The sequence below is a fragment of the Orycteropus afer genome, unplaced genomic scaffold (assembly GCF_000298275.1).
Source record: "Orycteropus afer afer isolate SDZICR_OR568_19922 unplaced genomic scaffold, OryAfe1.0 scaffold00004, whole genome shotgun sequence".
NCBI lineage: Eukaryota > Metazoa > Chordata > Mammalia > Tubulidentata > Orycteropodidae > Orycteropus > Orycteropus afer.
This window is the reverse complement of record NW_006921591.1, coordinates 28,039,849-28,067,837: the sequence shown is the minus strand read 5'-3', so window position 1 is coordinate 28,067,837 and position 27,989 is coordinate 28,039,849. Positions and strand designations below refer to the sequence as shown.

General features: G+C 39.7%; 2 protein-coding genes across 2 annotated transcripts in view; both read right to left on the bottom strand.

Moving 5' to 3' along the window:
* Positions 1–27,989, bottom strand: part of CNTNAP5 (contactin associated protein family member 5) — a 1,495,600-nt gene that overhangs the window by 525,461 nt on the left and 942,150 nt on the right. Inside the window, exon 13 of the mRNA XM_042780525.1 lies at positions 15,780–15,980. Coding sequence (XP_042636459.1) covers positions 15,780–15,980 — 201 coding nt within the window. The remainder of the gene's footprint in view (positions 1–15,779; positions 15,981–27,989) is intronic.
* CHURC1 (churchill domain containing 1) lies at positions 1,081–1,398 on the bottom strand. The gene has a single exon (XM_042780548.1). The coding sequence runs from the start codon at positions 1,396–1,398 to the stop codon at positions 1,081–1,083; it is 318 nt and encodes a 105-aa protein (XP_042636482.1).

Genomic DNA, 27,989 nt, shown 5'->3' with positions numbered 1-27,989 from the left:
AGCTGTCTCCCTGTGCATAAGCAGCCCTTCCTTCTCCCATGATTGTTCTCTCCAGGGCGTGCCAGACCCATTATCTTTAGTTGTCATACCTCCTTACGCTCCTCTGGGATGTGACAGTTTCTTAGACTTTCTTTGCTCTGGGTAACTTTGACAGTTTTGCAGAGTGCTGGTTGGCTATTCTGTAGACTGTCCCTCAGTTGGGATTTGTTTGTTTTTCTCATGATCAGACTGGACTGAGGTCAAGTGCCATTCTCATTACATCCTATCAAGGGTACAGACCATCAACATGATTTATCAGTGATGCCATTAGCCCTGAGCACCTGGCTGAGGTAGTGTTTGTCAGGTCTCCATTGTAAGGTTACTGTCTCCACCCCCTTTCTATACTGTCCTCTTTGGAAGGAATCACTAGGTGCAGCCCACACTTAAAGGTGGAGGAGTTATGCCCACTTCCTTGAGTGCAGAGTAGCTATATAAATTTGGAATTCTGTCCAGGAGATATCTCTTCTCCATTTATTTATTTATTCTATCATTTATTTATATCAGTAGGGTCTCTGGATATTTATTTTGTATTTGGGTTATAATCCAATAGTACTTCATTATTTTGTTGCAGCAATGGTTCCATCTTTGAACATTGTGGATTCTTTTGGTTAACCCTCTGCCCCTCTGACATATCCCCAATCACTGGGACCTATTTATTTATTTATTTATTTATTGAGCACTTCTTCCTTACTGTATGCTCTTGGCCATCTTTTATATTTCCTATCCCAGTCCTAGAATCTGGGTGCTACATATGCTCCCATACTGGTTATTTTTTAATCACATAACTGCTAATAATGATGCTTCACTCTGCTTGCACTGATGATATGAACTGGCAACTTGAGCAGAAGAACTCAGTTCTGAAGAACAGCAAATCCTTGTTATACTTTTTCTTTCAAAGAATAGATAAACCTAAGCTAAAAAATATATGAAAGACTTTTCACTACAAATTAAGTTTAGACAAACCATCTGGTTTGCTGTACTGTAACTGTACATGGTTACAACAAAACTGCAGAAGGATCCTTAGAACAAGAGAGTCATCTGTCAGGGGTCATCAGGGAGAATACTGATCATATCTTTGGCTTTGCCACATAACAGACACAGCATGGTATACTCCTGAAATTCATCCATGATACTGAATGTATATTCATGTCTGGCAACTACATGATGACAATTCTTACACAGATGATCATAGGTAACTATTTCTTCTCCATCTTCCTCTCTGAAGGATTTGTTTGTGATCATCATAAAATCCTGTTTACTGCACACAGCACAGCCTGTAAAGTTCAGCAAGAAAGATCCATTCTCCAAGCAGGTGTTACCCCGGTTGGGATATTCTTTCTCCACACAGTCCCCACACATCGTAACGCCACTCGGGATTCAGCTTTTAAAGAACTTAAGGAAGCACTCCTTAAACCCCAGCATTGACATTGCCTGACCCCACTAAACCATCTCATCTGTTTGTTGATGAGAAAAAAGGAATAGCCAAGGGGGTCCTAACACAACAACAGGGGCCATGGAAGAGGCCAGTAGCATACCTCTCAAAGAAATTGGATCTAGTAGCGGCAGGATATCTCCCTTGCCTGAGGATTATTACCACCACCCCTCTGCTAGTTAAAAGATGCAGATAAGTTAACCCATGGACAGACTTTGAAAGCAACCACTCCCCATGCCATTGAAGGAGTGCTCAAACAGCCTCCGGGGAAATGGATAACCAATGCCAGATTAACTCATTATCAGAGTCTATTACTTGACACTCCAAGATTATAATTTTTAGCGCCAACAGCCTTAAACCCCGCCACCCTGCTGCCTAACCCTGACCTAGATAAACCCCTGCACGACTGCTCAGAGATACTCACAGAGGTAAATATGTTCAGAAAGGACTTGCAAGACTGCCCGTTGGAAAACAGTGACTTCATCTGGTTCACGGATGGAAGCAGTTTTGTACAGGATGGACTAAGGCAGCCGCAGTGGTAAACGACCAGGAGGAGATAATTTGGGCCGGCGCTTTACTGCCAGGAACTTCCGCTCAGAAAGCTGAACTTATCGCCCTGGCAGAAGCATTAGAAAGGGCAGAGGGAAAGGCTAACGTTCTATATGAACAGTCGTTACTCGTATGCGACTCTTCATATACATGGCGCCATCTACCGGGAGCGTGGGTTCAGAAACGCAGAAGGAAGAGAAATAAAGAACCAGACAGAAATTCTTTGCTTGTTATCAGCTGTGACCCAGCCGTGAATTGTAGCAGTGGTCCACACCCCGGGATATCAGAGAGGACACTCCCTTGAAGCAAGAAGCAACCGAGCAGCAGACCAGGCAGCTAAGAGAGCTGCCCTCCAAACAGTACGAGCTTTAATAACTAACTTACCCTGCCGTAAATGGAACCCCTGCCTCCTATTCCCAACTATTCTGGAGAGGACATACGGTGAGCTGAGAAATCACCACAGATAGAAAAAGACCGGAATGGATGGTATATGGACTCAGAAGGAAAACTGACTCTTCCAAATGGATTGGGATGGCACCTTCTCACACACCTCTACCAAGTGACTCACTTAGGAGAACGGAAAATGTTGGAGTTATTGGACAAAGGGCAGATCCGTATGCCCCATCAGAAGCAAACAGCTCAGAGTGTGGTGGACCAGTGCCGGGCCTGTCAGGTCATGAAAGTAGAGAAGAGGAAGAACACACACTCAGGTACAAGGAGGAGGGGGAGGGAGCCTTGCCATGATTGGGAAATAGATTTCACTGAAGTTAAACCAGGTAAATATAGATACAGATATCTCTAAGTGTTAGTGGATACTTTTTCGGGATGGGTGGAAGCATACCCCACTAGAAGGGAAACAGCAGTGGTAGTGACCAAGAAGATTTTAGAAGAGATAGTACCCAGATATGGAATGCCTAGAACGTTAGGGTCAGACAATGGACCAGCTTTTGTAAGTAAAGTTATCCAGGGCTTAGCCTCAACTCTGGGGGTAAATTGGAAACTACATTGTGAATATAACCCTCAGAGTTCGGAGCAGGTAGAAAGAATGAATAGAACTCTAAAGGAAACCCTATCTAAATTGGCAATAGAAACTGGTGGAGATTGGGTGACCCTCCTCCCCTTTGCACTATACCGGGCTAGGAACACCCCATACATGCTAAATCTGACCCCATTTGAAATAATGTATGGGACGCCACCCCCTATTATTTCCAACCTGGAAAAATGTCCCAATGACTTGTCAAAAGATTTAATCTTGGAGATGAAAACTCTCCAAGTAATTCAGAGGGAGTTATGGCCCAAACTCCGGGCCATATATGAAGGTCCTCTTAGTGAACAGGGGATTGTCCTTGAGTTTGAACTGGGAGATTGGGTATGGGTAAAGAAGCACCATAAAAAGGCACTGGAACCGAAATGGAGGGGACCTGATGTTATTGTTCTTGTGACCCTCACTGCTGTTAAGGTAGACGGAATCAGCACCTGGATACACCACTCCCATATCAGGAGAGCTAACCAGACGGAACAGCAGTCTGCACAAGCGAATTGGAAAGCGTACTCTGATCCTGAAAACCCGCTGAAAGTCAAATTAACACAGCACCATGGAGATTAGAGTCCTTTTCGCCCTCACCCTAAGCTTCTACCACCTCGCCAACCCTATAAAGTTACATGGCGAATCCGCAATGGACTAACCCATGAGACTTTAAACTCCACCACCCATACCACTCCCCTTAACGTATGGTGACCTGATTTATTTTTCTCACTCACAACACTTACTGGCTGTTCTTGGGATGAAAGTTTTATCCATAAGATGGGTTTTTTTTGCATGCTCTGGGTACAAAAGAAATGTTCAGTAATGTGGCAGGCTCATTTTGTATTACTGCAAAAGCGGGAGTTGTGTGACTTCTAATGATGGGGAATGGAAGTAGCATGTAAAAACCCAGGACTATGTAACATTCTCCTTTGCCAAGCCCAGACATACTTATACATTAGGAAAATGTAAGGAATGTGATTGGATAAAAGTCTCGTTCACTGAACAGGGAAAGAAGGAATTAGCTAAGTGGAAATCTGGGCTTACTTGGGGTCTCCAAGTTTGGTATAGGGGATATCTCTCTGGGGTGATAACCATTGTACAGGAAATAGAACCCTTAGATACCAGGTCAGTGGGTCCAAATGAAGTGTTAAACCCCCTGGAAAAAGGAACCCTACCCCCTACAAGAAAGACGGTGACAGAACCGAGCACTGTAACTCCTGATATTACAGTAAGAGCCCTCCATACAGCTCCAAGGATCCTAGCCAATCCTCAGGACATAGACCCTCTTTGGAATTTAATGCTAGCAGCCTACCAAACACTTAACTGTACTAGTCCTAACCTGACTCAAACCTGTTGGCTTTGTTATGATGCAAAACCTCCGTTTTATGAAGCAATAGGCATTAACACCTCTTTCAGCTATTCTCATGACCTAAACCCAAAGAATTGCTCTTGGAAAGACCGTAAGGTAGGAATTACTATACAACGTGTAACAGGAAAGAGTTTATGTGTGGGGAAGCCCCCCAACGCCCAAGAGCATTGCACCTCATATACTAAAATAAACCTGTCCTTTAATTGGATTATTCCCAGGGAAGGGGATTGGTGGCTTTGCTCGAAAGCTGGACTTTTACCCTGTTTAAATTTGAAAGTACTTAATCTGTCCTCAGATCATTGTATACTGGTGACTGTCTTGCCCCGAATTCTTTACCACCCAGAAGAAGGGATGTATGTACACTGGAGCTGAACTAATAGAGAAAAAAGGGAACCACTCACTATAGCCCTTACTCTAGCTACTCTGGTTAGCTTAGCAGGGACTGGTCTAGGAATAGCTTCTTTAATGGTACAGAATCAAAGCATGCATTCCCTGAGAGCAACTATAGATGAAGACCTTGAAAGGATAGAAGCCTCTATCTCAAATTTAGAGAAATCCCTAACCTCGCTATCAGAGGTTGTGTTACAAAACCGCCGGGGGTTAGATCTTATACTTCTCCAAAAAGGAGGATTGTGCGTAGCTCTAAAAGAAGAGTGCTGCTTCTATGCCGACCATACGGGAGTGGTCCAGGAATCCATGGCCAAGGTACGAGAAGGACTTGCCCTAAGAAAAAAGGAACGTGAAGCTCAGGAAGAATTGTTCGAGTCTTGGTTTAATAGCTCCCCGTGGTTAACTACTTTGATATCTACTCTCTTAGGGCCCTTCATAGTCCTTATAATTATATTAACTTTTGGTCCCTGCATTATAAATAAGCTTATATCATTTGTAAAAGATAGGGTTAATACTGTACAACTTATGGTTCTGAAGCAACAATATCAGCCTTTATCTCCTGGAACACAAGAGAATGATTCCTCATGTGCATAACAAAGAAAGGGGGAAATGTGAGGCTGAGGCCGGAGTCCTATAGCCTCCAGGGAAATCTTTAACCAGAAAACTTTTAGTCTCAGGGATTCTAACAAGTCTTTTAATGTTGAGGATTCTAAACACTCCTCAGGGCCTTTATCTACCCTCCAGACTCGGCAGGTATCAGAGACTTCCTCTGGACTCAGCACGCATCAGAGAAGTCCTCCAGATTCAGCACGTATCAGAGATTTGCTCGGCTCCCGAAGTCTTCCACATATCAGGGCTCTGCATCCTCCCTAGATAATAATTCCCTAAGTAGACTTTGGAGCCAGGGGATTCCAACACGTTCCCCAACATCTCAGATCTCTGCCCTAAACTCCTTAGCAACAACCAATCATCTGTACCCCTTTGCCCTGGTGCTACTCCACCCCATATTTTTCTCTAAAAATGTGACAGTAATGGAGCACGAGATCTTTTGCTAAGGCCACTACGTTGGCAAGAGCAGGGATCCTAGTTTGAGCTAGCAAATAAACTTTCCTTTTGCATTTGCATTGTCGTGTGTTGGCAAATTCCTCGCGCTGAACAACTCCTTCATAACCTGGGCCCAACAGAATAATATCCATGACCTAGGTCTTGATGTTTTGGAGACCAGACACCACTCTAACCCCATTTTCTTACTGCCCTCTCCATGTAGACACACTGGCATTTTTATTGTTCCTCAGGCTGGAATACTCTGCCTCTAGGTATGCACATGCAGCAACCCCTCCCTTCATGCAGGTCTCCCCACCCCAGGGTGGCCTTTCTTGTTTCTCTATCTGAACTATCTATTGCCATGATGTAAGCAGTTAACTAGGAGCTCTGGTAGCGTAGTGCCTAAGGCATTTGACTGCTAACCAGAACTCCTAAGGGATTTTACCGCTTACTCCTCAGAACAAGGTTGGACAATCTACTTCCCTAGTATCACCGCCTCAGAAACCCAAGGAGGGGTCGCTATGGGTCGGAACCAACTCAATGGCAGTGAGTTTGGTTTGGTTTTTCAGCTGCTAAATGAACTGACCAAGGTTCAAGTCCACCTAGAAGTGCCTTGGAAGAAAGACCTGGCAATCTAATTCTTAAAAATTAGGTATTGAAATCACTAAGGATCTCTGGTAGTGTAGTACCTAAGGCACTTGACACTAACCAGAAGGCTGGTGGTTCAAAACCACCAGCCACTCCTCAGAAGGAAGATTGGACAATCTGCTTCATAGTGATACTGCCTCGGAAACCCAAGGAGGGGTAGCTATGAGTTGGGTCCCACTCAACAGCACATAAACAACATCAACATGGAGCATACTATTACATTGAGACACATGAGGTCATTATAAGTCAAAATTGTCTGGATGGCAATGGGTTTATCTGAAATAGAACTGTCACATCCTGGTCACTCTCCAGTCCCTTATTGGACATGTTTCTGCCTCATCTTTTCATAACTTGACTCTGAGTGTGCGCATAGTTGTTTATTTTATGTCCTTCTCACTATAATCATGTGTGCTAGGAATTTGTTTTGATCAGTATTTTATTCCACTGCCCGGAAGGTGTCTGCACATAACCTATATTCAATAAACACTTATTGTATGAAAGTAAATGTAATCATCTGCTAATTGATCGTGTTTTGTACAATATTCGACACACTGAGCATTTTATTTTAGTAAATCCTAGAGTGTTTTGATGTACTATTTATTTTTTATCAATAATTTCACTTTTCTGCATCACAATCTTTACTTAGATTTCTAAATCTAATTATTAGCTTCATATACATCAGAAGTTGAATATTAGAAATGCAACATGAGATTTTATATATATTTATCAATTTTTTTACCTCAGAAACCCAAGGAGGGGTCACTATGAGTTGGGTCTGACTCTCTGGCACATGACAACAGCAACAACAACAATGAACATATGATTCATAAATGTGTATGTATTTACACACACACACACACACACACATATATTTCCCATTGTTGCTGAGTTGATTCCAAATCATAGTGATTCCATGTGTTACAGAGTAGAATACTTCCATAGGGTTTTCTTGACTATAAGGAAGCATATCACCAGGACTTTTTGTCTGTGGTACCATGGGGTGGATTTGAGTCCCCAACCTTTCTATTAGCAGCCAATCACAAACAGCTTGCCCTACCTAGGTACCTAAATCAGTTGCTGTTGAGTGCATTTTGACTCATGGTGACCCCATTTATGTCAGAGTAGAATTGTGTCCACAGGGTTTTCAATGGATGATTTTTTAGAAGTACATCACCAGGTCTTTCTTCTGACCTACCTCTGAGAGGACTTGAACTTCCAGTCTTTCAGTTAGCAACCAAGTACATTAACAGTTTGCAATGGAGCATATACTATATGATGTATGCATGCTGTATCTGTCATATATACTATAAATCATAAATTTTATATCATATATTACTTATTATATCTACCAGTTAGCTACATGCTCACTGATGTATCATTAATTAGGGAAAAAGCATAATTAAGAATTTTAGAATGTTCTAAAATGTATGAACATATCTAGGAAATACAATTGACTCTAGGTAGAAACCACTTATGTGCCTGCCTAAAGGAATGGATATCCACTGCCATGAAGTTGATTCTGACTCACAGTGACTTCCATTGGGCTTCCAAGGCTGTATATTTTTATAGAAGTAGATTGTCTTATCTTCCTGCCATGGAGCAGCGGGTGGGTTTGAATCACCAAACTTCTTCTGGTTAGCAGTCAAATGCCTTACCCACTGCCCCACCAAAACTCATCAAAACTAAACTTACCTTGGGTTTTCAAGGCAGTAAATATTTACAGAAATACATTGCCTCATATTCCTTCTGTGGAGCCAGCAAATTTCTCATTAGCAGTCAGATGCCTTAGGCACTGAACCACCAAAGGTCTTTAGATAAATGGATAAGACTGACTTTTAACCAGTTGATTATTGTTGTTGTTGTATGCTTTTCAGTGTATTCTGACTCATAGTGACTGTATAGGACAGAGTAGAATTGCTTCATAGGGTTTCCTAGGCGGTAATCTTTACAGAAGCAGATTACCAGGTGTTTTTTGCTTTTTTTTTTTTACACAGAACAACTGGTGGTGTTGAATAACCAACCTTTCAGTTAGCAGATGTTTGTTTACCATTGTGCTAAACAGGGGCCTTTCAAGTATTGTGGGGCACTGTTTTCCTAAGGAGCTGCAATAGTATTGCAGCAATCACTTTTGCATGAATGATTTGCTCAGCATAGGTGTCCTGTTCAGAGGCAAAGTAAACTCTATCATGGACTGCCCCACTATTATTAGACCACAAAGTCTTAAAGTCTGAATTCCCAAGGGTCTCTTGTGCATCAATATTACCTTACCTATGCCTTAGAGAGCTCACAGTTTTATTGGGGAGAATAACCCCCAGAAGGATGTCCATAACCCAGAATAGTAAGTGCAGAAAGATGCACACATAGACTCCAGCACTCCCACAGAATAAATCCAGGAGTAAATTTTAGGCACATGGACACTGTCAGAGGACTCTGGGGGAGGCAGGCCTTTCAATCCTCATTCTTAGCAGTTATCTAAGACCTTGGCTTACCCACAAAATCAGCTTTCCAACACAACCCCTTCCCTTGCCACGCTCAATTTGTCTTCTCTCCTTGGGGGAATGGAAGTTATGGAGTTGAATGACCTCTTCTTTAAAGCATCTTCCAGTTTGTGTTCTCAATATTCCTTTCCTGTCTCCAAGTGTTTCCTGAGCTTAGTTCTTTTTCATTTTTTTATGCTCATCATATGTTATCTGCAGAATCCAGCCTCAGGCAGAATTCCAGTGGAAGTGCTGACAAGGGAGAAAAGTCCTGGATTCTATCAGGGTAGCCCTGTCCCTCAGGACAAGTGCCCCCTCCTCCCCTGGAGACAAAGGAATGTTCCTAGCAGCACATTCCCCAGCCTGACTTGAGTTGCATGCGGCCTCAGGCCTGCATAAGGCTCAGAGCAGGAAGTAGCAAGCAGAAAGAAAAAGAAACATGAAGATACACAGAGATAAAATAAAGATACTTTTCCCATGCACTCTAATGCCCTAGAATTCTGCCCCTTCTTGAACTTTCTGGTATAAATTTTCTGCTAGAGAGACAGATGACACATTCCACTGGACTGACATTTATCAGTGGCTCTGGGGAAGAATATCAGAGGAAACTGTCAGACAATGACAGTGTCATGGTTCAGTCACCAACTGGATGAAAAACACACAGTGGTGAATCATGCATAGCCTCCCCTTGCTTATCTCCCTCTCCTTGGTCCTCCATCTTTGCTAGATGAATGTAACCTACACCAGAGCTGGCAGCCAGCAGATGGGGACATAGAGACACAGTTAAAGAATTGGGAAACTATAGGGAGCACCTTGGGAAGCTGCTGTATTCAAGCAAGGACAGAACAAATCTTATGAAGCTGCACAGGTAATGGCTAACTCAAGTTCACCTAACAACCCCCTCAGCCTTAGTAGAGGTGGCTCTGGCTGCTCTTTTCACTTTTAATCTGCAAAAACAAAACCAAACTCACTGCCATAGACTTGATTCCAATTCATAGTGACTCCTAAGACTGTAAATATTTATGGAAGCAGACTACTTTATCTTTCTTCCATGGAGTGGCTAGTGGGTTTGAACCACCGACCTTTTGGTTAGCAATCAAATGCTTTAACCATTACACCATTAGAGCTCCTTTTTAATCTGTAGTTTCCCACAAAATAAACAAAAACCCAAACCCACTGCCATCGAGTTGATTCCAACTCATACTGACTTCCTTTGGGTTTTTGAGGTGGTAAATCTTTATGGAAGTAGATTGCCCCATGTTCCTTGTGCAGAGTGGCTGGTGGGTTTGAACCACCAACCTTCTGGTTAGCAGTCAAATGCCTTAGGCACTGCGCTATCGGAGCTCCTTTCCCACAAAATAAGAAGCATCATTTACACTCATGTTTTCCTTTGCTAGTCCAATTAATTGCAACTCTTGGCTTTCTGGAGATTTTCATGGTATTTTGGGAAATAGCATTCCTGCTTTGACCTCAGCTGAACCTAAGCTGAGGAATTAGATCTGCCCTCCCCAGCCAAGTGGTATTAAATAAGCATGTAATCTCTCTGAGCATCTATTTCTGAAGTAATGGATGAAGATGAGAACCCTCACTTTGCAGACCTGTTGTTTGGATTAGAGATAATGTGCAGTATCACACACATGTCCTTAAACATGCTAAGTAATTAGTGGCCATTAGGAATATGTCTTTATTTTGCTCTCATCTTGCCTTGTTTTAGTCACTCATTTTATTATCGTGTATAGTATTGAGGGGTATCCCTAGATGGTTCAAACTGTTAACATGCTCAGCTGCTAAATGAAAGGCAGGCAGTTAAAGTCCATACAGAGATGTCTTGAAAGAAACATCTTATGATCTGCTTCCAAAACAATCAGCCATGGACAACCCCATGGAACAGGGTTCTATTCTGACACACAAAGAGTGGCCATGAATCAGAATCCATTTGACAGCAACTTTTTTTTTTTCCCCAGTACTTGAGAGAATCTTTGGCAGAAAGTGGCCTCCACATTCTCTTTTTATTGGTTTAATTCTGTCTGTAACCACAATTTATAGCATTTCATACCTTCCAGTAACCATAGACAGTTATATTACTTCCCTTAATAAGCTAAGGAAATCAGCTTACATATTTTTTAAGCAATAAATATTTGTAATTGTTTGTGATCCCCTTTTTCATTAATTTATCAGATTACCAAAGTTGTAATAAAATGATAATATCCAATGTTTGGACTCAATCTCACTGTGATGCTGGGAGTGTAAATTCACCCAACCTTGATACATTGCAGAAGTCAATACATCAAGAGTCTTAAAAATATGTACCCTGCCTGCTACAGCAATGGTACCTCAAGAAATTTAGCCTGACGATATAATCAGTTATATTCACAAAGATCTACATGTGAAAATGTCCTTGTAGCCTTATTTGTGATAGTGAAAAAAGTGCAAACCATATAATGTCAAAAATAAGAGATGTTTTTATTATAGTATATCTATATAATGAGATACTCTGTTAATACAAATGATAGTATAAAGCATATTTATTGATATGGAAAATATCTGTGTTTTTGTGTGTGTGGAGATACAGGATGTAATTAATACCACATCAACTTATGAAGGAGAAGTTTGCCCAACTCTTCTATACTTGGAAGAAGGGTGGTTTTGACCCTTATATCCAACTCCCTCAGGTCTTCCCCATGGTGAAGAGAGTGGTTCAATGGTTAGAGAGATTAGGAAAAAAGCATATGTGTGCTCTGGGTTCAGATTCTCAAATCCCATGCTTATAATGACACCATTGTTCTATCACTTCTGCTTCCACAAGTAAGCACATTGGAGTCAAGGCCCAGGCCGTGGGACTGGAGAGGCATTAAGCACCCTGCCCTGGGCTGCCTGAGTAAGTGAGTGTTCTATAGCCCAATTCACCCTACAGGCAGTACCTGGATCTGAATGTGAAGGCTGAGAGGAAAGGAAGCCCCTTTGACTCCTGGTCCATGCTATGTTCTTCAAACTAGAAGAAAGCACATACTCTATGTGTTGTTAGCTGCTATCTAGTGTGCTCTAACTCGTGGTGACCCCATGTGAACAGAACAAAACCTTGCTCAACTCTGTGTCATCTTCACAACTGCTGCTATCTTCAAATCCACTGTTGTACTCGCTGTTTGTTTTGCATGCCTTCTAATTTGGGGGGGGGGGGTCATCTTTCAGCACTGCTGTGATCTACAAAGTGTGCATTGCTAATTTTTTTTTTTTTTTTAATTGTAATTCTTCAGGCCTTTCTTTCCAGTTTTCCTTAGTCTGGAAGCTCCGGTGAAACTGGAAGCTCCATCATGGATGAATGTTCTGGTATCGGTGGTATAGCTTCCAGCATAACAGCACCACGCAAGCCACCATGTCATACAAAACTGACAGACGGTGGTGGAGATATCACACTTACATGCCCATTTCCCTCTTCATCTTTCTATTTGATTCAAAAGTCACAGAGGAAAATATAATCGATGTGTAACCTCAAATTCTAACATATGCCTTATTATGTCCCCATTTTGTTTATGTGAATATACACATAAAGAAATTCTGGAAGATACACACTTAAAAGGAGCTCTGGTAGCATAGTGCCTAAGGCACTTGACTGCTAACCAGAAGGCTGGCGGTTCAAACCCACCAGCCACTCCTCGGAAGGAAGGTTGGGCAATCCTACTTCTGTAGTGATGCTGCCTTTGAAACCCAAGGAGGGGTCGCTATGTGTAGGGGTCGACTCGACGGCATATAACAACAACTATTACACTTAAATGTAATAGTGGTCGTCTTTGGGTGATGACATCACCTGCATACATATGTTTCCCAAATATTCTCTTACTACATGATAATTATTATTTTATTTATACCCTTAAAAGAGAAATAAAATTCCCTTTTGAGCCTGTTTCCTATCACTGCTCTTTTTTTTTTTTTTTTTTTAGTTTTATCTTTCCTAATGAGAAGGAACTCTGGTGGCATAGTGCCTAAGGCATTTGGCTGCTAACCAGAAGGCTGACAGTTCAAACCCACCAGCTATTCCTCAGAAGGAAGACTGGGCAATCTACTTCCATAGAGATACTGCCTCAGAAATCCAAGGAGGGGTCACTATGAGTCAGAATCAACTCCATGGCAGAGTCCTCCCCACCTCCAAAGGGAAAGAAGGTGTGAAAAAGGAAGCAAAATAGGGCTATAGGGTTTATGAAGTATCTCATAAAACAGGCAAGGCATTAGAAGCCTAGATACTTTTATCCAGCTCACTTCACAAGAGTTAAAGATTTTCATTCAAATTTTTCAAATGGTAAAGTTGAAAATGGGAAGGTTTAGTAACTTCAAAAGACCTGACAGCTAGTAAATAGTTAATTCAGAATGCCAAGCTCAATATGACCTGCTCTCAAACCCAAGCCCTACCTACCCAAATATGCTTTGCTCATTGAGTTAGAAATAAATATGCACTAAATAATGTAAGGATCTCTGGTGGCACAGTGTTAAAGCATTTGGCTGCTAGCCAAAAGGTCAACAGTTTGAACCCACCAGTTGCTCTGCAGGAGAAAGAGGAGGTGATGTGCTTTTATAAAAATGGAAACCCAATGGGGCAGTTCCACTCTGTCCTACAGGTTGCTAGGGGTGAGAATCAACTCGATGGCAGTGGATTTATTTGTTAATGCATTGTTTTTATTTTTGTTTTGTTTTGTTTTGCTTTTAAAACAATGGTGTGGCCAAATGGATATCATAAAACCCATATACTAAAAGTAGGCCCAGAGTCATAGTGAACATGTTGTCATTTTGCCTACAGTTCTACTCAAACCTTAGAAAGCTAGATGCAAAAAAGTAAATAAATAAATAAAAAGGAGGAAGGGGGTTTTCTGGAGTCCATGAATGTTACAAATGGCATAAGTACTCAGCTGCTAACCAAAATGTTGGAGGTTTGAGTCCATCCAGATATACCTCAGAAGAAAGGGCTGGCAATCTACTTCTGTAAAATCAGCCATTGAAAGCACTAAGGAACACAATTTTACTCTGATGCCCATAAGTGGCCATGAGTCAAAATTGATTTTTCTGACAATTGGTTTTTGATTAGGGTAGCTTCTAAAAACAAAAAGCCCCAAAAGTGGCACATGCAGGCTTGGCATCCAGGGGAGAGAGAGATTAAGAAAAAAAAAAAAAAATGTTAAACAAGCCCTGAGTCTCATGAGGCAGTACCATCTGAGGACACTGGGCACAGGGACAGCAACCAAAACCTCTAATCAAATCAGCCTGTAAGTATGGCTATATCCAAGGGGAGTACAATAATTGATTTTCATAATGACAATCCTGAGCCATCAAGAAAAGATTATATTTTATGTTCAGAATTCTATGTTTAAGAAAGCAAGGACGCATGTAATCCATTGGAAAAAGGTTTTTATTTCAAATAGTTAAAAATTCTTGAAAAGATTTTTAGTGCTTAGAGGGATAAGTGACATTTATCTGGAAAGTTCACCTATATGAAAAAATGTCTTCTCTGAATATTCTAGGTCAATGAGGTGGTGCATTCTTATTCATTTAAGCTTGTATCACTTCTCCTTTGTTTACATTTCATTGTCTAATGTTCTCAAACCTTTCAAAGTTCCTAATGCCCAAGTCATGGATTATAAACTTCTTGAGGCTAAGGATTCTGACATCCTTTCTTAGATACTTTATATACCTGTGGTTCTTGGCATTTTTTCTGCCATGAAACAAAAGATGATCTGACATTCATAAAAATGACCAATTCCCAGAGTACACACAAACTTTGACAATTCCCTCCAGACATTTTTAAAAACTGTGAATTGTCAATGAATCTTCAATGGCCTAGAAAGTTTGTGCAAATTAATTATTAATTAATTCAAGCATTCACTTTTGAATATACCCATGTTGTTGTCGTTATGTGCCCTTGAGTCAGACCTGACTCATAGCAACCCTTCCTTGGGTTTCTGAGGCAGTATCACTGTGGAAGTAGATTGCCCAACCTTCCTTTCAAGGAGTGGCTGGTGGGTTTGAACCACCAGCCTTCTGGTTAGTTGTCAAGTGCCTTGGGCACTACGTTACCAGAGCTCCTGAAAACACCCATAGGGAAAAAAAAAAAAAAAAAAAAGCTATCTATTTTTTTTTTTTCCTATGAAAATACCCATAGGAAAAAATAAATAGCCGTTTTTTTTTTTTTTTTTTTTTTTTTTTCTGAAAGAAAAGCTTATATTTAACAAGGGTCATTTTCATTAAGAATTCTATTTTCCAAGTAATGATAATGCTGTAAACACACAAGGTTTGTCTTTGCCTGCCTTCTAGCCTCATTGCTTAATACTTCTCCTTTATGTATCTTTTGTCCCTATACATACCACCTTACTTTTTTTCCGAGTGCAATGAAGAGATCCTTGGTGCCATTTCACATGCTATTTCCTCTGCATGAAATAACATTTCCAACCTCCATACTTTCTTGCCTAGTTCAAAAGCTCTGTTCCAGTGATATCACTCATAAGAAGCTTTTCATTTTCATAACAGTCTCAGGTTGGGTATTGCCATCATTCTATTTTAAAGAAGAGAAGACAACTTTCAAAGGCTATGCTACTCACTCTAGGTCATACCCTGGGTATCAGAGCTAGGACTGATATATCATGAAACTTACCTTACCTATGTTTTTCTCTATTGCACAGTGAACATCTGTAACTACAGCCACTTTCTTGGGAAATAACCCTATTTTGATATTCTAAAGTTAGAGTACCTGGCACACTGTGGTCACAATGAGATGTGACCTCATGGACCACTCAGAGGGGCAGGGGCAGGGATCAGCCTTACCTGGTGTGTTGAGCAGGCGGGACTTCCTGCAGTGGTAGGCTACCTCCTGCTCACAGTGGTCAGAGCCATCGATCACAGCCTCCAATTGCTCCATGCTGCTACTGTAATCTAGGACCATGAAGTAGGGCTTCTCAGGGTCTGCACCCTGCACGTGTGTCAGCTTCATATTTTTGTGTGGAATCGATGTCCAGATTTTATCCTCTGCCATGACAACACAATCCAAGGAAAGAGATGTTAAAAAGGAAGAGTGAGAATACCATGTAAACAGTGTTACTGGTCATGCAACATGCAGTAATTAATCACCACCTGTGTACTCTAATCATGCAAGGAATATGACCAGACACTTTTCTTATTCATTTGCTCATAGAGCTCATTCCAAAGCTGAACAGTATAGGGTTAATAATATTAAGCATTAACTTTTTGAACTTTCCACAGGCTTTATGCTATGCATTTGACACTGATTATTTCATTTAACACAAATTTTTTATTTGTCATAGTGTGGTAGTTTGCCTGTTGCTATACTTCTGGAAACCATGCAAGTGGTATTTCAAATAGTAGCAAGGTCACCCATGATGGACAAGTTTCACTGTAGCTTCTAGCTAAGACAAAGAAGAAAGACCTGGTGACTTCCTTCTGAAAATTAGTCAATAAAAACTTTTTTTAACACAACAGAACATTGTCTGATATAATGCTGGAAGATGAGCCCCCAGGTTGGAAGGCACTTACTGTGGCCAAAACAGTGGACTTGAGCATATCAACAATGGTGAAGATGGATTATGATCTGGCAAAATTTTTTCTATTGCACATGTGGTCTCCATGAGTCAGAGCTAACTTGACATCAATTAACAACAACAATGTAATTTAAAATGGACTATGTGAAAATTGAAAGGGAGTAAATAATCCTGTGTCAGAGATGAGGAAAGTAAGACAGGAGGATGAGGGAGCTCACCAAAGATCAGTTAGTTAGTAAGTGACTAAGTGAGAATTTGAACCCAAAATATGTGATTCCAAACCATCATGCCTTTGGGCTACAAGGCAGCTATTGACACACACCCTCACAAGTGAAAGAAGAACAGATAATGTTCTTAGCAAATCATGAGTCATGCATTGAAGATAAGACATAACTGTTGAAAGAATTTGTAAAATATACATCATTTACAAGGTTGAGATTGTGCAATCCACACTACACATTTGATGCATTCTATTGCATGTTTTATTTATTTTAAATTTAGTCTCCACCCTACCTCTCTTTGCCAAAAATATTAGAAGAACCCTATAATAAGAGAATACACAGAGATGAGGACCTTTAAATCAAGGGAAGAACATGTTTTGCCTAACTCAAGGAAAAATGCTAGGGATAAAGGAAAAAGATTGATGTTTTAGAGCTTGAGAGATCGGTATATCAACCTATTTTTGCCACCAACAAATTTGGACAAGTTCCTTTACTTCTATAAGACTCAATTTTAACATCTGTAAAAAGAAAATAAAAGAACAACAGCAGTTTGCAATGCTAGTAATATGAGATAGCAACCAAAAGTATGAAGCTGCAAGGCACTACTTGGAATGCATCAGGCACTTAGTGATAATAACCTAATCTAAAATATTTACTGCAATTGGGCATGAAGTCTTACTGTGAACATCCTCACAAAAGCAAAAGAGGAAATAGACTTGTAAAGTTTTTGTTATCTGACAATCATGCCCACATAATAACATCATTATTCTTAATAGATCTCAGAGTTTAAAAAGAACTTAGCATAGAAATCATGTGTTTTTTTTTCTTTCCACAAACCTCTTAACTATAAAAATGGGGAAACCAAGACCCAGGAAGTAAAGAAATAACCCAAGGATTATATACTATACAGTCACAATGAAGCACATATAATGAACACAATTAGTACTACTACAAAGCAAGATCATGGATGTCAGCATAAGTTAGTTGAGAAAGAAAAGTGTTGGTCACTTTTGTTCTTGTTGTTAGGTGCCATCAAGCCAGCTCCAATTCATAGTGACCCTATGTATCACAGAAAAAAAAAAAAAAAAAACAACACTGCGTGGTCCTGTGTCAGCCTCACAATCCTTGTTATAAGTGAGCCCATTGTTGCAGCCACTGTGTTAATCCATCTTATTGAGAGCCTTCCCCTTATTCATTGACCCTCCACTTTACCAAGCATGATATCTTTCTCCAGGGAATTTTCCCTTCTGACAACATGACCAAACTAAGTGAGAGGAAGTCTGGCCATTCTCACTTCCAAGGGACATACAGTTGCACTTTTCCAGGACAGATTTCATAGTTCCTCTGGCAGTCTATGGTGCTTTCAGTATTCTTTGCCAGCACCACAACTCAAAAGCATCAACTCTTCTTCAGTCTTCCTTATTTATTGCCCAGCTTTCATGTGTATATCAAGTGATTGAAGATACAATTGCTTGGGTTAGGTGCACCTTAGACTTCAAAGAGACATCTTTGCTCTTCAACACTTTAAAAAGGTCTTTTGCAGCAGATTTTCCCAGTGCAATATGTCATCTGATTTCTTGACTGCTGCTTCCATCGGTGTTTATTGTAGAACTAAGTGATACGAAATCTTGACAACTTCAATGTTTTCTCCATTTATCAAGATGATGGTTCTTTGTCTAGTTGTGAGGATTTTCGTTTTCTTTATGTCGAGGTGTAATCCATACTGCAGAGTGTAGTCTTTAATTTTTGTCTTCACTTTCAGCAAGCAAAGTTGTATCATCTGCATCTTTAGGTTGTTAATGAGTCTTTTTCCAAACCTGATGCCACACTATTCTTCATATAGTCCAGTTTCTTGGATTATTTGCTCAACACACAGATTGAGTGAGTATGGTGTTGTTGTTGTTGTTGTTATTTGCCATTGAGTCAGCCCCGACTCCTAGCGACCCCTCCTTGGGTTTCCGAGGCAGTTATCACTACGGAAGTAGGATTGCCCAACCTTCCTTCCGAGGAGTGGCTGGTGGGTTTGAACCGCCAGCCTCCTGGTTAGCATCAAGTGCCTTAGGCACTATGCTACCAGAGTATGGTGAAAGGGTATAAACCTGACACACTCTGTTCCTGATTTTAAACCAAGTAGTATCCCCTTGTTCTATTCAAATAGCAGCCTCCTGGTCTATGTACAGGTTTCTCATGAGCACAATTAAATATTCTGGAATTTCCATTCTTCTCAATGCCATCCATATTTTGTTATGATCCTGTGTTAGATTGGGTTCTCTAGAGAAACACACACACACACACACAAAAAAAAACAAAACAGCAATGTATATATATATATATATATATAGAGAGAGAGAGAGAGAGAGAGAGAGACCTGGTATTCTTTGCACTCAGTCAAGATCCATCTGACATCAGCAGTGATATCCCTTGTTCCACGTCCTCTTCTGAATCCAGCTTGCACTTCTAGAAGTTCTATGTCAATATACTGCTGCAATAGTTCTTGAATTATCTTCAGAAAAATTTACTTGCATGTGATATTAAAGATATTATTTAATAGTTTTCACTTTATGTTGGATCACCTTTCTTTGGAATGGGTACAAATATGGGTCTCTTCCAGTCAGTTGGCCAGGTAGCTGTCTTCCAAATTTCTTGGCATAGACAAGTGAGTGCCTCCAGTGTGGCATCTGTTTGTTGAAACAACTCAATGGATATTCCTTAATTTCTGGAGCCTCATTTTTCATTAATTCCTTCAATGCCGCTTTGGCTTCTTCCTTCAATATTATTTGTTCTTGATCATATGCCCCCTCCTGACAGGGATGAACACTGATCAGTTCTTTTTAGTACAGTCTGTGTATTCCTTACATCTTCTTTTGACGCTTTCTGCTTCATTCAATATTTTTCCTGTAGAATCTTTCAAGTTTGCAACTCAAGGGCTTGAATTTTTTCTTCAGTTCTTTCAGCTTGAGAAATGCTGAGCATGTTCCCCATTTTGGTTTTCTAACTCCAGGTGTTTACATATTTCATTATAATTAACTGTGTCTTCTCAAGCTGCTCTTTGAAATCTTCTGTTCAGCTCTTTTATCTGGTCATTTCTTCCATTTACTTTAGCTACTCTCTGTTCAAGGGCAAGTTTCAGAGTCTCCTCTGACATCCATTTTGGTCTTTTCTGTCTTTTAAATGACATTTTGCTCTTTTCATGGATGATGTTCTTGATGTCTACCCACAATTCCTCTGGTTTTTGGTCATTGGTTGTCAACACATCAAATCTATTCTTTAGATGTTCTCTAAGTTCAAGAGGGATACATTCAAGGCATAGTTTGACTCCTATGGACTTGTTTTAATTGTCTCCAGCTTTAACTTGAACTTTCATATGAGCAGTTGATGCTCTGTTCCACAGTCAGCTCTTGGACTTGTTTTGGCTAAAGATATTGAGCTTCTCCATTGCCTCTTTCCACAGTGTAGCCACCGTTCATGTTTTTGAAAAAAGGTATTTGCAATAAATTAATCACTTCTCTTGCAAAATTCTACCATGCAATCTCCAGTGTCGTTTCTATCACAAATGCTAAATTGTCCAAGTAGGTGATTCTTCTTTGTTTCCAACTTTTGCATTCCAATCACCAGTAATAATCAACAGATCTTGATTGCATGTTTTGTCACTTTCAGACTGCAGAAATTGGTAAAAATCTTCAATTTCCTCATGTTGGCTTTGGTGGTTGGTGCATAAATTTGAATAATAGTAGTATTAACTGGTCTTCATTGAAGGCATATGGATATTATCCTATCACTGAAGCATTGTGCTTCAGGATAGATCTTGAAACATTCTTTGTGAGGATGAATGTCACACCATTTCTCTTTAATTTATCATTGCCAGCATAGTAGATCATATGGTTGACTGATTCAATTAGACAAAACCAGTTCATTTTAGCTCACTAATGCCTAGGTTATCAATTTTAAACATTCCTTTTTATTTTTGACAATTTCCAATATTCCTAGATTCATACTTCATACATTCCACTTTCTGATTGTTAATGGATGTTTACAGCTGTTACTTCTCATCTTGAGTGGTGCCACATCAGCAAATGTAGGTCCTGAGAGCTTTACTCTGTCTTTGTCATTAAGATTGGCTCTACTCTGAAGAGGCAGCTCTTCCCTAGTTGTACTTTTAGAGCCTTCCCACCTGAGGGGCTCATCTTTCAGCACTATATTGGACAATGTTTCAGGGCTATTCATCAAGTTTTCCAGTGATATATCAGACAGTATTTCACTGCTATTCATAAGGTTTTCACTGACTAATTCTTTGAGAATTGGATGGCCTCTTCCTTCTTCTGAGTCTGTCTTAGTCTGGAAACTTCACTGAAACATTTTCACTATGGATGACCCTGCTAGTATTTGACATACTGATGGCATAGCCTCCAGCCTCACAACAACACACAAGCCACCACAGTATGACAAACTGACAGATGAGTGGTGGGTGCTGGTCACTAGAACTTTTAATTCCATCTCTTCCACTAACTCCATATATGTCTTGGGACAAATGACTTCAACTCCCTGCATGTAAGGTTAAACATATTAGAAATGTAAGGGGGGAAAAGAGAATGAAGGCTTGGTTTCTATTGTGTACATTTTCCAATTCTAAAATGGAAATCCTTTTTTGCAGTATACTTAAATTATATCCAAGCATTTTGATTTATCTAAGATTGTTTCCTAAACACAACTGTCTCCAGTGTTTGAGACTGTGTAACAAAATTCTATAAACAGTCAAAATCAATGATTCATATTGTAAAGATAGTAATGTTAAAGAAGTAATTAACCCCTAATTTTAAAATATGTTACCATTAAAGACAAATGTTAATAAAATAACCAAAGAAAACTAATTGCTGAGTAGTTGAGTATCGCAGACAGAGAAACAAAGACTGAGAGTGTTGAAGTGCCCATGATGCTTATAAGAAGGTAAAAAGGAAAGCCCTGTTTTAATCTATAATAATAGATAAGGTTTGTTATCACTCCATAGTATGGCATTACACACATATTATCTCTAGCGCTCATCAGAATTGACACCATTATTTCCAGTTTATATATGAGAAAATTACAGTCCAGAGATATTAGTAACTTTTCCCCAGTCTCAAAATGTCAAATCTATCTGATTCCAAAGCGGTCCACACAGTATCACTAAGTTATAAATGGATTTGGATGTCTGCCTAAGTAGACACAGATTTTTATACCCATATATTCATTCACTTGACTATTGACACAATTACACATTTATTTATTTATTTATTTTCTCATTGACTCATATCGTCAAAATCATATTCTATCTTTAAGAAGATGGAAGAGAAAGTTTTGTCAGGAGATAATCTTTCATCTTAAAGATGATTATAGGGTTGCCAACCTCCCCTTGCCTTTGAGGCCCTAAGGGTAAACTGAGCTTTAATAATTCAATTAGTGGCAGATTGTGGATATATGAAATATATCAAAGATAGAAAGGAACAAGTTAAGAGCTCCAAACTGCTCTCCAGAATTTATTTAACAGACACTGCTAGCCCTAGCCACAAACACAGCATAAGTGATAGGAGGAAAGGTGATTCCTAGAAATGTAGGGCCTCTTCACTGGCTTCTGTTTCAAAGTGCCTTGTGTCCTCAGATTCTCCTGGGAGATAACACAGTAAAAACTGAAAACAAGAGGTAATTAGATACTATTTTATCTCCCTTTCTATCTTTTGTTTCCTCCCCTCAGTCTCCTTGGTAGCAGTTAAGATTGAGCCCTGTACAGCAACTAAATGTTGGAAGGCCATGGGTCAATGCCAGTTGTGCCAAAGTGGGCTTCAGTTGCTGATTCTCTATTGCCTGGTCTGGAATGGATGGGGTAAGTTTTAGTTGGGGAAGATCTACATAAAGGGCAGCTCTAAGAGATTTTCCAAGAAGAAAGATTCATTTTGAATCATCTTTTAGGTGGATTGAGGGAGATACAGTTTCACTCTGAAATGAGCCCAGATATGAACTTGTTGTTGTTGTTGTTAATTGATATCAAGTTAGCTCCAACTCATGGTGAACTTACCTACAAAAGAACAAAATGTTTCCCAGTCCTGTACTATTTTCACTATTGTCAGAATGCTCAAGTTCATTGATGTAGGCACTATCTATTCTGAGTGCCTTCTAATTTAAGGGTTCAATTTCCACAATTATAGCAGAAAATATTCTGCTGTGCTCCACAGTGTTTTAATTGACTAATTTTTAGAAGTAGATTACTCAGTTTTTGTTCCTAGTCTGTCTTAGTTCCACCACTGAAACTTGCTCACCATGAGTGACCCTGTTGGTTTTTGAAATACCAATAGGATAGTTTTGAGCTTCAAAGAAACATACAAGCCTCTATAGTATGACAAACTGATGGACAAGCAGTGGGCATGGACCTATATGTGGCTTTAATAAAAATGAACACATTAAGCTCAGTGGTCAAGGTGCTGTATTTAAACAATGATCAGTAGTGGTCAGAAGATAAATCTTGGGCTCTAAAGTCAAAAGTTCTAGGTTTATGTTCCAGCTAAACACACATTGGCTAAGAAGTCTTCATCAAATTACAACATTTTTAATGCTCAGTTTTCTCATCAAGAATATTTGCAAAACAGTAATTGAACCAACATGCAGAGTGATGTAAAGACTGAGGTGGTTTGTGTGAGAAGGTTCATTATAAATAAAGTACTAAGTATTTCCGAGGAGCTCTGGTAGCATAGTGGCTAAGACACTTGCCTGCTAACCAGACGGCTGGTGGTTCAAACCCACCAGCCACTCCTTGGAAGGAAGGTTGGGCAATCCTACTTCCGTAGCGATAACTGCCTCGGAAACCCAAGGAGGGGTTGCTATGAGTCGGGGCCGACTCGACAACACAACAAGAAGTATTTCCGAGAACTTATTGCATACCTATTGTAAAATGGAATGACATAATTTCTATCTTGAGGGACTTAGAGATATCAGACCCTCATATTGTTAGTGACAGTATCAAGGAGAAGGAAAGGTTTTGACTGGAATCTCATAGTTCTCACAACAGCTTCTTCTAACAGGGTTCTTTTCCAGAGCATAAAGTAAGATGGAGGAGACTCCCAAAAGGGACAGCCTGATCCTGGTCCTCCTCTGCAGATCCACAAGGAAAGCATCACAGGTCCCAAAGACCTGAGACAGAGAAAACTCCCCTGTCCCAGTTCTATGCACATGAACTCCAACACAAGAGATTTACACAGATTTCCCTCTCACTCAAGGAGACAGGTCTCTGCAGAGAGTGCTGTGATTGTAAGATCATCAGAAAATCTGCCAGGCCCCAAATGCCACACTCTACTGACCCACCACCCAGTAGTAGACCCTCTACCATAGGATATATATTTCTAGTCTGTAGAAATACAACTGTGCAGTGAGACAGCCTCATTTAGAACCAGATCTATCCAAACTGAAAACTTTGCTCTTCTCTGTGTTTGCAATGAGATTTTGGACAAGTTTATGCCTCTGAAGTTTCCTCTTTGGAAAATGAGGATATGAATATCAATCTTGTCATCCATAATAATATTATAATGATGTGGTGTTAGGCTTTACAGGGATACATAACAGGTATTCAGAAAATTATTATCAATCATTTCCACTTACTTTGTTACTTAACTACCATTGAAACTTTAAGGGATAATAATGTGTGAGTCAACTTTGCATGACTGCAAGTTAAAGTAATCATAGAAAGACATTTTTTTTTCTTCTAGAAAACATCAATAAAATTCCAACACATGAAACATTGCACATTATTTAAGGAAGACATGACATATCAGAGACCATTGTCCAGTACCCTTTCTTTCTTTCTTAATAACAGAACATTAATTTTGTGGTGGGCAGAACATAGTGGTTTTTTTTTTTTTTTTTTTTTTTTAATAAATAAATAAATAAGCAACAACAGTGAAATACTACCTCCCTTGAAAAACGAGTATCCATTTGTGTCTAAGATGTGGTTCATGAAATATAAATGGGTGGTGCTAGATAGAGTCCTAGGAAAGCCACTGAGATAAACTTGATCCAACTTGCATGAACTTCCTTTACCCATCTCCCTACCTCTGGATAAGAACATAGACATGATAGTTGAAGTTCTGACAGCGATATTGTAGCCATTTTTAACATTAAGGAACAGCCATGTGCTAAAGCAAACACCCATATTTAAAACTGACAAATCATAGAGCCATTGCAGCAGTCCTAGGTCATCAGCTTCCTGACTTCATATTGTTGTTGTTGTTATGTGCCGTCAAATCTGCCTGACTCATAGCGACCCCTTGGGTTTCAGAGGCAATATCACTATGGAAGTAGATTGGCCAATCTTCCTTCTGAGGATGACTTCATAGTAGGTGAGAGAAAAATAAACCCTTCACTCATTTAAAAACACATGAAGAGGTTCCTTTATGCTAACCAGAAGGCTGGTAGTTCAAACCTACCAGCCACTCCATGTAAGGAAGGTTGGGCAATCTATTTCCATAGTGATACTGCCTCAGAAAGCCAATGAGGGGTTGTTATGAGTTGGATCTGACCCTAGGGCAGTAAACTTGGTTTTTGGTTTTGGTATTCCATCCTAATCAAAAGAAGACATATTAGAGCAAGTTCCGACAAGATGGTGGAATACACAGGCAAATTACACAGACCCTGTTAAACAAAGAAAATGGGAACCAGTTAACACAGATACAGGAAATAATCCTGGAGCCCTGAGCCTTGAAAGGAAGGATACAGAAGTGGACTAAACTCCAACTAGTAGAAGCACCTGCATGAAAACATGGAAAAAGGAGACATATGGAGCTGCAATCTGTGAGCATTCCAGTCGACATGGACAGCTTGGAGATTGCCAAGTGGTGTTAGGACCTAAGAATTAACCTAAAAATAGGCCCTGTTAGCCAGGGGTTGCCGGGCAGACTGCACTGGTAGCTGGTGAATAAAAGGGGAAGCAGCAAAGAGGTAGATTGGCTGAGCTGCAGATTTTGGCTACCCAGAGGGTACAGCCATTTTGAATGCTTACATCAGTTTGACCATTTTGGATATTTAAAGTGACAGTGTTCACTCAGATTCCAAGGACTTAAGAATAGGCTCCACATGTCAGGGACCACAAGGACATTCCAGATATGAATGACTGGAAAGGTGCAATATTCCCCTTGTTACTGTTATAGCCCACACTCTCTTGGTTAATGGAGGTGAGGCCATCCCTCACTCCCACCCACTTTCTAGGCTAGCAGGAATTCTATCCCCAGTCTGTGTGCTCCGATGGAGCCAGGTGTCCTGCCACGACCTGCTCAGATTTTTTTTTTTTTTTAATTTTGCTTCCTTTTGTCTGCTTTAAAATTCATATTTTTAAATCTTTTTTTATTATTATTCTTTATTCTTCCCTTCCCAGGTTCTTGTTTTCAGGTTTTTTTTTTTTTTTTTTTTCTGTCTTGTTCCTGCTTCCCATTTTTTTTCTTTCTTGTGATTCTCCCCATTCCTTGTAGTTGTTTATGCATTTTTCCCATTTTTCTCTTCATTAGTCTCCTACACTATCTCTTGTCTCTTATTGCCCCCTCCCCAGATACTGTTTTTTTTTTTTTAATCCTTTTCTTTTTCTCTTTTTTTTGGTGATTGTTCCAATGTGTTTATGTGGTGTGTTTTTTGTCCACTAGCTTTTACTTTTTGATGTCTTTTTGATTGTTGATTTTGTCTAACTGAGTGGGAGAAATCAATTGTGCCCGTACATTGCAACCACAAACACACCTCCTGTAGCTCCACTCACTGAGTGAGAGCCACCAATTCCTTCACCAACTGGCTAATGAAAAATGACCACCAAGAAGAGCCTGACTCACCCTTAACTGCTCTTCACAAACAGTTAACAAAGATCTAAATTCAACAAAGTTATAATGTCTCAGAGACAACAGACCATGACAGTCCACATAAAAAAAGCAAAATAAAGCATAAAAACAAGGGAGCAGGACAAAGATCCTGGAGGAAGAAGCAGCATTGGAAATCCCTGATAAGAATTCAAAGGAACTATAATTAGGTATCTTCAAAGGATTGATAGATAGATCAAGGAAAACACTGACAAAATGAAGGAAAACAGACAAAAAAAAACCTACAACAATTTTGAGAGAAAATATAAGAACAAAATGAGAAAATAAATGATAAAAAATCTATAAATAGAAATCCAGAAGATTAATACTAAATTTTCCAAAATAAGTAACACATTAAAAGGGCAAATGAGTAGAATCAAATCAATGGAAGATGGAATTAATGAGATTGGGGACAAACACCTAAACACTTCTTTCGAAAGGGATCAATCAGAAAAAAAATCAAAACAAAATGAAGAAAGCCTAAGGTTCATGTGGGATACCATCAAATAGAATAACCTACAGGTAATCAGAATTCCAGAACAGGAATGTAAGAGAAAAAGAGAAAAAGAAAATCACTAGAAAAATTGTTCAAGATTAGCTGGAAGAGAACTTCCCTGAAATGATGAAAGATGAGAATGTATCCATCCAGGAAGTCCAACGAACCCCAAACAGGATAGACCCCAAAAGAAAATCACCAAGACACATCATCATCAAAATGACCAAAACCAAAGACAAAGAAAGAATCCTGAGAGCAGCATGGGAAAAAAATGAAAAGTTACATACAAGGGACAACCAAAAAGACTAAGCTTGGATTTCTGAGGGAAAACCATGCAGGTGAGAAGACAATAGGATAGTACACATAAAACACTGAAAAATAAATAATTCCAACCAAGAATTATATACGCAGCTAAAATGTTCCTCAAATATGATGGTGAAATTAAGACATTTCCAGATAAGCAGAAATTAAGGGAATTTGGAAAAACCAGGCCAACCTTACAAGAGATGCTAAAGGGAATCCTTTGGACACAGAACCAACAATAGCAAACAACAACCAACCATTAACACACATGATGACATAATACAGAAAACAAGCCAGTTATGGAAATACCCAAAGTAAATAAGCTTACAAAATTGTAAATAGGTTACCAGAGACATCAACTGACAGATGAGGCAACTACAAACCAAAAAGATGGAAAAGACTGTGTAGTTACAAAACTTCTAAATGGCATGGAAGTAAAGACAGCTGCAAGATAGAATGGACTGAGATCCACACTTGGGAAGAAAATTATAAATTACAGGGTAACATCAAGGAAAAATGATAAATCTTCACATCAAAATAAAAATGAGGACAAGCACAAATATTCAGAAACTACTAAAACAACAACAAAGGAAATGATGATA

What these genes read in the sequence shown, in the direction of transcription:
- CHURC1 (XM_042780548.1), bottom strand. Translation starts at nt 1,398, where the DNA reads ATGTGTGGGGACTGTGTGGAGAAAGAATATCCCAACCGGGGTAACACC.